Below are 11,019 nucleotides of genomic sequence, written 5' to 3' on the forward strand. Positions count from 1 at the left end.
TGTGATTGAGCATAATTACCATACTTGATTGAATGTTTGGGTATCTTGTGGATCTTGTAAATATGATTCCTCACTCGATTATCCGAGGGACATTCGTGACAGACAAGCCCATGTAAGGACGTTTGAGGGATGATCTTGAGGGTGAAATAAGGGCATTCAAGGGGGTAGGATAGGTTGGATGCATTAATCTTTCATATCTTGATGGGGTTGAGAAGTAATGAATTTCTATGTTGATTTTCCGAGGGACGCACGTGACAGGCAAGCCCGTGTAAGGACAACGTAGGAATCATTCCTAATTGATCGCATTTAGGTATAGATTTCAGTCCTAGGCCGTTTGTCTATTGCAAAAGAGAAATGACAACCTTCTACAAATGTTGGACAATTGAGGAATATGATTTGGTAGATCACCTACATTGAATAACATTACAAAGAAACTGAAACTCCTAGAACATCCTTAATCATAGACCTTATTCTTGTTTCTAATCTTTTATCTCTATTCTTTACTTTTCATAGTTGAACTAGTTTTCATAAATCATTTGATTAGTTGTTTAGCTAATTTGTGTTGAGATATCTTTAGTGCTTATACCAATCCCTGTGGATACGATATCTTTCTTTATTACTGACGACGTGTCCGTACACTTGCGGATCGTTAATAAGTTTTTCCCTGTGGATACGATATCTTTCTTTATTATTGGCGTCCGATGGAGGGGAAAAGCAAAGCTGGTGGTGTCGATGGCAACAACGAAGACATCAGGCGAAGGGTGGCACAACATAGGACAGCGGCAGTATCAGGCGGAGACGCTATGGCGGAGGCTAGGGCACAGTGAAGAGGGGAAGAGGAAATTAGACTTATGGTGCATTTGGTTCAAGTTATCATGTATAACCTTGGTTTTGTGATTACTAGGTAATCATATAACCAAGGTTATAGAGAATACAACATAACTGAATGTTCTTTGGTTCAACCCTAGATAATGATATAATCTAATTTAATATTATGGTATTACCCCTTGTTTCAATTTGATATTCGATTATTTTTTTAAGAATGGATTTAGTTAATAATATTAATTAATAAGTTGATAATATATAATAAATAAATATAATTAATTTATAATTTTTAAATTTAAAATAAAGTTATGTATTTTTAAAATATAATTAAACCTTTCCACCTTCTTCGTTTTTGCCTTTTTGCCGATTAGCTGCCCCCACCCAAGCGATCGCTGGTGCCACCTCCTCCCCAAGCCACCGATCCTGCCTCCTCCGCAAGTTGATGGAACTGCCTCCTTCGCGAACCATCGACGCTGTCTCCATGTCGTTGCCTATCATAATGTCCTCTTCATAGTAGGACGTTGTTCAGAGGTGATCGCCGGCACCACCTCCTCCATAAGCCACCAGTGCCGGTGCTGCCTCCTCCGCAAGCTACCACCGCCGCCGTCTCATCCCACCAAGCTACCGTCATTGTAGAACGAGTCATCCCTTCTTGTGCCCTCCCTACCTTTGCACCTTCCAAGCCTAAAGGCCGCTTGCCCTCCTTCGTGTGCAGAACCAGGAGGGTAATTTTTGAAAAATGTTGTTATTAATGTTAGGATCGATGATCGCGGCTAGAGAGGGGGGGTGTGAATAGCCGCCCCAAATTGCTCGTTTCTTCCTACGATTAGGGTTAGCGCAGCGGAAATAACTAAATAGAAACGCAAAAAGGAAAGATCAAACCTCAAACTCGAACTCGAAGATGTAACGAGGTTCGGAGATGAAACTCCTACTCCTCGGCGTGTCCGTAAGGTGGACGAAGCCTATCAATCCGTCGGTGGATGAGTCCTCGGAGAACCGGCTAATAATTAAGAACTCCTTCTGGGTGGAGAAACCTCACCACAAACTCTTGCAACAGCAAGATCAGAGTACAAGTACAAGAAACACAGCAAGATACAAATATAAAGATGAATGTAACAACTCTTTCTTGCCTTCTCGTCGTCGACTGAAATCTGTAGATGAAGCACCAACTTCACAGAATCACAGCAGCAGCTGAAACCAGTCGAAGAAGTCGAGGAAGCTCACGCGAAGCTTCGGAGCTCAGCAAAGCTCTAGAGCACAGCTTTCAGAAGAACAGCAGCTCAGTTCCGAGGAGGAAGAAGAAGAAACACTACAAGAATTTTTGCATTCAACAACACCCAATAGACAACGCTTTTTAATAAAAACGTTGTCGTTCTTTGTTTTACAACGCTTTTAGTGAAAAGCGTTGTCTATGGTATTTACTTTTTACTAAAGACAACGGTTTTTAATGAAGTGTTGTCTTTAGTGTTGTTGTTTATGGTCAAAGACAACATTTTTTTAAAAAACATTTTTTAAAGTGTTGTGTATGTTTCCCCTAAACTCACTTAAAATAAATTCGCAGCCCTCGCTTTGCTAAACTCTAAACCCTCAACGCGCGCGCGCCTTCTCCTCACCACTCCTCTCCACGAGTTCTCCTCTCCACTCCTCTCCACGAGTGCCTTCTCCTCTCCTTCTCCTCTCCACGAGCGCCTTCTCCTCTCCACTCCTCTCCACGAGCGCCTTCTCCTCTCCACGAGCGCCTTCTCCTCTCCTTGCCGCGTGATCTCCTCTGAACCCTAATCTCGACCCAAACTCCTCACGCAAAACTCCTCACGCCGGCCCAACTCCTCCAAGTCGACCCAAACCCTCAGTCTCTTCCGCTTCCTCCTCTTTCTCCCTCTCCTCCGCCTCCCCCTTCTCCTTCGCTCCCACCGCCGCTGGCGCCGCCTCATCTTCCGCCACTGGTTTCTCCCTAGGCGCTTCTTCCTCCGCCGGTTCCTCCCCATCTCTCTTCGGCCTCTCAACCTTTGGCTCCTCATCGGCCGCATCCTCAGCCTTTTCTACCTCCAGTCTTTTCTCGACGTCTGCTCCATCTTCCGCCGCTTCTACCTTCAGTCTTTTCCCGCCATCTGCTCCATCCTCCGCCTCTACTACCTCTAGTCTTTTCTCGCCATCTGCTCCATCCTCCGCCTCTACTACCCCCGGTCTCTTTTCCTCGCAGGCGGTCTCTTCTCCCAAACCCATCCCTTTTCCCTCAGCATCCGCCGCACCTTCCGCTTCCTCAAGCCCTAATTTTGGTTTTGGATTGGGGGCTTCGACTCCCAACTTCGGCTTCGGTTCGTCTTCCACTGCTGCCTCTCCGTTGTTTGGTACTTCCGCTTCCCCTCCGGCGCCGGCCTTGTCCTCGGCTCAGACACTGTTTGCTTCGTCAGCTAGTGCCGCACCTTCGGTGCCTTCGTTTGCTACGTCCTCATCTCCCCCCGCCTTTTCTGTGCCGACGACGTCTGCTCCAGCTCCATCCTTCGTATCCCCGTTTCCTGCCTCCTCCTCTGCGTCCCCTCTATTCTCTTCTTCTGCTACCGCTACCTCCTCTCCTGCCATCACCAGCATTTCGACCTCTCCTTTCTCCTTTGGAAGTGGCAGTTCCTTTGCTCCGAGTTCGTTCGATGCCGTGTCGTCTGGTAGTACTACTTCGTCCTCACCTGTTACTACCACGTCCACCTTGGCAACTGGCTTTTCTTTTGCGACTCCGACATCTGCTGTGTCCCAACCTTCCTTTGGGTTTACCAATGCTGCTACATCAACTCCCTCCAGTGCATCTATGTTCTCCGCTCCTACTGCTGCAAAGCCTTCAACTCTGTCATTTGGATTTGGGGTGCATGGGACAATTCAATTGATGACAAAGGCAGTTGCTCGGTGAAGTTTCATCAGAAGAATATTGAAGAAGATGACGTACAGATTGTGGGTAAAGACGAAGTTTTACAGGTAAAATACAAGTTATAGTGATATTCATTATTATTATAGCATTATAAACTAAATATAATCAACATGTTTTTTTTTTAATATTTTAGGGTCAATCAGTTGCATTGACATTGGAATCTTGCTCAAATATTGCTGCATATGGTACAATTGTTTGTTTCAATGGCATGGAAAAAATGCTTCATGGTATTCCATTTCCCAAGAATTGCATTCGAGTCTCCATTGATCAAGCAGTGGACAAATCCGCTCCTTTGCCATATCCAATTCCAAGTGAATGTGAAGTAATTGGTGATGCCATAGGAACTGTTGTGGCTTGGCCTGAATAGCAGATTGTGAAGCAAGATGAGGTATATGAGATATTATATTTCTAATTATATTGTCACTTTATTATTATATTTCTAATTATATTGCCACTTTATTATTATTCAACCTAGCTATATCTAACTTGTTTATATTTGAAATTATTAGAAGCCTAGAAGGAAGAAGTTTGAACGAAAAAAATCAAAACCTACTTTGTCAACAAGTGTCCCAAGAGCATTACATATGTTATATTGTTACAGTAAGCATGCTCTAGATGGAGGAAAATGTATATCAATGTGCTTAGATAATGAAGTGTTTGATGAAGATTGTGAACTTTTTCTTGACCTTGAGGACATCAATTCTTTGTATCATTTGGAGTCAATTTCAGGAAATTTGATCGTTGCCTACATATGGTAAGTAAGTTTATTTAAGCAATTTCAGCAACTTTTTCATCACATGTTTGCTTCCCAATTTTAGCAACTTATTATGGTTTATTGTTACAATTTCACCAACTTATTATGAGTGATCATTATTTTTTAATCCACATGATTGTTTTGTATCTAAATTTTATTATTTAGTATCTAAATATTATTTTCTCAGTTGCAACTGCATTGCTTTACTTATGCTGGGAAATTACTGCATTGCTTTATGTTTGCTGGGAAATTCTAATATCTAGCAAGACAGAAAATCCCTGATTTGAACTGCAAGAAGTTTACTAATATTGTTGTGTGAACAAGTTTACTCTTGAAAAATTCAACTTCTAGTAATTTTCTCATACCATGTTATTCTCATTAAGTTAATAGTTCATCATTTCTATTGAGAGGTTTACTAATATCAATTGATGTGGTACACTTTACATAAATATAGCTCATTCATTTTCAACCGGCCCTTAATGTTTGCCTTCTGCCATTTGTTCTTCTAGACAGGAAGTACTTTGCTCATATCTTTTTTCTTGTATATTTTTAAGTATCTTAAATGTGCTTGTCCTCAAGAAATAAAAGAATTTGCATGTATACATTTCTGGTATGTTTAATATGCAAGACTGTTCATAGTAAGTTCTCATGTATGGATGTTACTATCATCAGCCATAACTTAGTGTTATGAGTGATCATTATTTTTTCCAACTTATTATGAGTGTTTTGTATCTAAATTTTATTATTTAGTATCTAAATTTTTTTTTCTTTGCAATGATAGGTGTCTGTATAAAAAGATGGTGAAAGATACCAAGACAAAGAAATTCAGATTTATGAATCCTCACAAACTCCCATATCTGGCAAAAACGGCACAAGACAAATCAGTTAAGCTTGAAACCCTGAATCAAAGGGCAACTCTTTTAGCAGATAAGCTGACAAGTGCATCAACAGATCAACTAGTGTTAGTGCCATGTAATGTCGGGTAAGCAAGAAGTAAAACATCACTTTCAATTGCTTCCTTTCGATAATTTATTCAATTTTATGATCTAATCCTATGTATTTGCCTAGTTTCCATTGGAATCTTAGTGTTATTGAACCTTACAAGGATGCTATTTACTTGTTGGATTCCCTAAGTTGCCGCATTCGCGATGATGATTCAAAATACGTAATGGAAATGTGAGTTCAGATTTCTTTTAGTAAATATTTATTATAATAAAAATCTTATTTAACAAATATTCTTAACGTATGAAGGGCCTTAAAATTGTTTAATTCAACCAAGGAAGGAAAGGTAGGAAAAATGTTAAGTGGGAAGTAGTTAAGGTATGTGTACTTTTGTTTAACATATATTGTAATGTGTATAATTTTCATTAACAATTTGACTCTAATTACTATATATAGGCTCCTCAACAACCGGATGCGAAACAATGTGGTTTTTTTGTGATGCGATTTATGAGAGAAATTATTGAAGAAGTTGAGACTATTGAGAGAGATTCGCTGCAATCAATAGTAACATTATTTAGCTTATCTCAAATTATTTGACATAAACTATTTAAAATTGCAAAGTGATCAGTGTTGATTATTTTTCCATTAGCATAAATTGTGTATGCTCACAGTTCACAAAAATAGGGTACTCTCGTGAACAAATTGATGAGGTTCGGTCCGAGTTGGCGGAGTGCATACAAGATCATATTTATGAATAGGTATGGAATGATAGTTGCCATAATTCTATTTAGATTTAAGTTCATGGAATGGTGGTTTTTTTTGGTGGAATCATAGTTAATGCCAATTTTTTTGATGCAGTGCATAGTTACCAGATCGACCTTGAGCAGTTGACCCCAAAGAAAAGTTGTCACTGAAGTTTAAAAACTTGTGAAAATTTTTAGTGAATGATGATGTTTTGTGAATGATGATGTTTTGGAAAAATTGTCACTTAGGTGAAAGGATGTTTTTTGGATTAATATGCAAGTACAAAGCACTGTATTATATGTTATTATGTAAAGTTCTGTCAATGTAAATTATCTAGTTTCTTTATCTAGCTTTTGTTCCACTATTGGGTTTGTTTTTCTAATAATTACTCGTGCAACAAAATATTGAGCAAGAAGCTGTAGATCTTATAATCAGGTAAAGTAGAAAAAGTTAACTACTTCATTATGCTTTCATCTTAGTATTTGTATATTTGATTTGTCTTCTTTGAACCAGCTTCAAGTCAAAAAGCCAGATCCTCTAGATAGCTGTTAAAAATAAGGTATTATTTGGTTTGTCAGTGATCTTAATATTTGGTAATATTTGGTCTTTGATGCTCACGACAGAGTTCCAACGCTGCATGATTACCTTGTTCAAGCAGATTGCTCACGGCAGATTCTTCGAGTTCCACAGCTCTTCTTTCTTATGATGATCTTGTTCTTGCAGATTTGTGTTTCCTCTGTGGACCCTTTGGCATTTCCTTCTGCAGTGGAAGCAGGTGCCCAAATGGTTAGGATGCGATGAACTTGACTGGTTTCGATCGGATTGTCTGTCATACCAAACATTAAAATCCTTGTGCTAAATGCAGGTGGAAATTGGAAATTATGATTCTTTCTACGAGATGGGAATTCAGTTTTCCCCTGAACAGGTATATGAATCATGATCGTACTTTTCCTTGCAGTTCCTCGAGTATTTTCAGCTATTTCTATCTCGTCACTATTCTGTGGTGCCATTGTCAGATTCTAAAGCTCACTAGAGAAACTAGAAGGATTCTTCCATCCATTACACTGTCTGTAACCGTGCCACACATGCTTAGTCTCCCTGATCAGGTAGCTCATTTATTTCCTCGTAAACTGAGATTTGTCACTAACACAATCTCTCGTTGTTTTTTGTTCAATTTAAAAAGGTGAAGCTAGCAGAGTTGCTGGAACAGGAAGGTGCTGATATAATCCAAACTGAAGGAGGGAAATACTCAAGTCCATCAAAACCTGGTGTCCTTGGTTTGATCGAGAAGGTAACAACAGTACGAATAAGAAATCTTAGCACACTTGTGATGAAAAATGTGATATTTTTCCTCTTTAAAATGTAGGCCACACCAACGCTAGCAGCTGCATACTCCATTTCCCGAGCAGTTCAGATTCCAGTTATGTGCTCATCTGGATTAAGCGCTGTCACTGCACCTATGGCTTTAACAGCAGGAGCAGCTGGTGTGGTATGCGTTCTTTTGCTTTCTAATCTAATCATTATCTGCTACTAGTGAAAGAAATATAGACTCTTTCAGATTCTCTTGTGTTCTTGATTATCTGCTACTACTTCATTGTCAGAAGTAGTTGAACACTAACACTTGGACGCCAACATTTTTGAGTTGGCGCCTAGATTTGACCATCTAACAGACAGGGCTAAAGGATCAACTGCTATGAACACCCTTAATAACTTATACAGATATTTGTGAACAATTAGGTTGGTGGCTATCATTTATCCTCCCTTTTTGTTGTTTTTTCCATGTACCCAATGCAGTTTTCATTTCAAAGGTTCCAAGCTGATGAACAAGGATGGGTGGACACAATCAAGTCAGTGCGATTTGGAGGAGCTGTCAGGATTAGTACCATGGATTGGCTTGGGCAATCTCAATATTTGCGTCAAACTATCTTCTGGCCTTCCCTATCATCTGCAGTATCTGAGGTATACTATGCACATTTACCGTGAATTTTCCTTATTGAGCTTGGGCTAGTGACGGTTACGAATGTATTTTATTTCAAGAACCGTATAAGCAAGTGTTCGTGCATCTAGTTTTATAACAATGCACTTCGTATCTTTGATCTAAAAAGCTTCTAAAACAAGTCATCTTCTCCAAGCATGCCCTGGTCAACATGCTAGTCACCTACTGGAGTCATTTCCTCGATGGCACGGATGAATACCTGAAATCCATCCTCTACTCCACCATTCTTTGCCACTCCTCAAGCCGAAACAACTGCAAAGGTAGAGTCAACATCAAGTATTACATTGTGCCTGCCTACAAGAAGACCGGGGCCGCAAAATCCAATAAAGACAGGTCAAACATCAAGTAGCATTTTGTAACTTATTCCTCTTAGGTTATATGCTTGGTTAATATATATGCTTAGAACTTGTAAAGACAGGTCAAACATTAATATGCTTGGTTAATATATCCATCTACAAGACTCCCGCTTTTTCCTCTAAATATGATTTTCATTTAGCACATAACTAATGCCAATTTTTTTATTTTGATGCAATGTTTAAAGAGCTTGAGTAGAAGTTGGCCCTAAAGAAAACTTGTCAGTTACGATATAAACACACTTACGGTATGAATTACATGTATATATAACATTGACATATTATTTAGTACGAGATTTACATGTATGAAAGTTTTCATACAAAATTTCTTGATTGCCTACAACCCCAGGTGTGTTGATGACAAGTTGAAGAAGATGGCTCTAAGAGTGATAGCTGAAAGCCTTTCGGAAGAAGAGATTGTTGGACTTAAAGAAGCAATTCCATGCGATGGACACCAACAACAGCGGTTAGTCAATGATGAGGTTTTGTAAAACTTGTGTGTTTGAAAAATTATTGTCATGAAGTTAAGGATAACTTGTATGATACAAATTTAATTTGTGGATCAATATGTATACATTTTGTTTGTATAATATAAAGTTTTATTTATTTGTTAAATAGTCTTATTATAAAAATGATTGTGGTTGTGGATATTCAATTATATGTAAATTTTGAGTATTTTTATAATTTTGCTACTATTTAGAAAAACACTATTTTTTATAAATTTAAAAAGACAACGTTTTTAAGTAATAAAAGACAACGCTTAAAAAACAATGTCTTTGAGACCAACCACAACGCTTTTAAAGCGTTGTCTTTGATATGTGCATTTTTACAACAATATCTTTAACAACGCTTTTTAAGAACGAATAGACAACGCTTAAAAAGCGTTGTCTTTGTGACCAACCACAACGCTTTTAAAGCGTTGTCTTTGATATGTGCATTTTTACAACAGCATCTATAACAACGCTTTTTAAGAACGAAAAGACAACGCTTAAAAAGCGTTGTCTTTGTGACCAACCACAACGCTTTTAAAGCGTTGTCTTTGATATGACTTTCTACAACACCATCTACAACATCACTTTTTAAGTACATACGACAACGCCAAAAAAGCGTTGTTGTTTAGCTTTTTTCTTGTAGTGAAAGCAGAAGTAGCCCTCGATCTCCTTTTATAACATCTAATATCCTGAGCCAACCTGCGAACCTACAAGCAAAAAGGCCAGAACACAGAAGCCCGAAATAACCTAGCCATTGAGTCACAACGGCTAGGGCTAGACCGATCAGGCATCACCCTGATCGGTCTGGGGCTGATCTGATCGGTCGTGGGGACCGATCAGGCTCTATGCTGATCGGTCCCCAGACCGATCAGAAAGCTTTCACAAAGAGTTGTCCAACTCTCAGTGCGTACCCTGATCGGTCCCGGGGACCGATCAGGCTTCATGCTGATCGGTCCCCAGACCGATCAGTAAGCTCACAGAGGCACTGATCGCTTTCTGATCGGTCTCCAGACCGATCTAGGTCTTGGTTTTTGCCCAAACCAAGTCCAAACCAATATCCGGTCAACCTTGACCTCTTGGTACATCATGCTTAGCATCCGTTCACTCTCTTGACCTGCTAAGACTCCCCACCAAGTGTCCGGTCAATCCCTTTGACCCACTTGGACTTTTCTCTTCGTGTCAAGTATCCGGTCACTCCCTTGACCTACTTGACCTTCTCAACACCAGATGTCCCCTTGATCCATCTGGATTTTCCCTTGCCCGGCTTCACTCACCAAGACTTTCACCTAGCTTCACTCACTAGGGTTTTCACCTGATTTCACTCACCAAGATTTCCAATCTGCCCAGCTTCACTCACCAGGACTTTCCAACTGCCTGGCTTCACTCACCAGGACTTTCCCACTGCCTGGCTTCACTCACCAGGACTTTCACACTGCCTGGCTTCACTCACCAGGACTTATCCGTCTGCCTGGCTTCACTCACCAGGACTTTCCACATCCGGTCCAGAGAACGAGCTACCGAGCTCTCTCTGACCACAGTTCGGAGAACGAGCTACCGAGCCCTCTCCGACTTCCATCCGGTCCAGAGAACGAGCTCCCGAGCCCTCTCTGGCCACAGTCCGGAGAACGAGCTACCGAGCCCTCTCCGACTTTCATCCGGTCCAGAGAACGAGCTTCCGAGCCCTCTCTGACCATAGTCCGGAGAACGAGCTACCGAGCCCTCTCCGACTTCCCATGTGCCAAGCTTTCATACTTGGACTTCTCCGTGCCAAGTCTCCATACTTGGACTTTTCCCGTGCCAAGCTCCCTGCTTGGACTTTTCCCATGCCAAGCTCCCTGCTTGGACTTTTCCCGTGCCAAGCTCCCTGCTTGGACTTTTCCGAGTCAGGTCAACTCACCTCGGGTCAACCAGGTCAACCTTGACCACGGGTTGCACCCACAATCTCCCAAGCTTGTATCCTTATAAAACATCAAGATACAACTTTTCTGTTCACGTCA

At 40.6% G+C, this 11,019-nt stretch overlaps 1 protein-coding gene across 1 annotated transcript; it reads left to right on the forward strand.

Moving 5' to 3' along the window:
- The first annotated feature begins 6,884 nt into the window (after window positions 1–6,884).
- On the forward strand, window positions 6,885–7,716 carry LOC122033799 (uncharacterized protein ycf23-like). Its single transcript, XM_042592959.1, has 5 exons — window positions 6,885–6,968; window positions 7,048–7,107; window positions 7,199–7,288; window positions 7,366–7,473; window positions 7,549–7,716. Exons 1-5 carry the CDS (start codon window positions 6,885–6,887, stop codon window positions 7,714–7,716), a joined length of 510 nt encoding a protein of 169 aa, XP_042448893.1.
- Window positions 7,717–11,019: the final 3,303 nt, after the last annotated feature.

The sequence above is a fragment of the Zingiber officinale genome, chromosome 11B (genome assembly GCF_018446385.1).
Source record: "Zingiber officinale cultivar Zhangliang chromosome 11B, Zo_v1.1, whole genome shotgun sequence".
Taxonomy (NCBI): domain Eukaryota; kingdom Viridiplantae; phylum Streptophyta; class Magnoliopsida; order Zingiberales; family Zingiberaceae; genus Zingiber; species Zingiber officinale.

Excerpts from the sequence above, each read along its gene's own strand:
- LOC122033799 (XM_042592959.1), top strand. The coding sequence starts at position 6,885 with ATGATGATCTTGTTCTTGCAGATTTGTGTTTCCTCTGTGGACCCTTTG. Across the intron at positions 6,969-7,047 it reads TGGAAGCAGGTGCCCAAATG|GTGGAAATTGGAAATTATGA; the intron begins GTTAGGATGCGA and ends TGCTAAATGCAG. Across the intron at positions 7,108-7,198 it reads TTCAGTTTTCCCCTGAACAG|ATTCTAAAGCTCACTAGAGA; the intron begins GTATATGAATCA and ends TGCCATTGTCAG.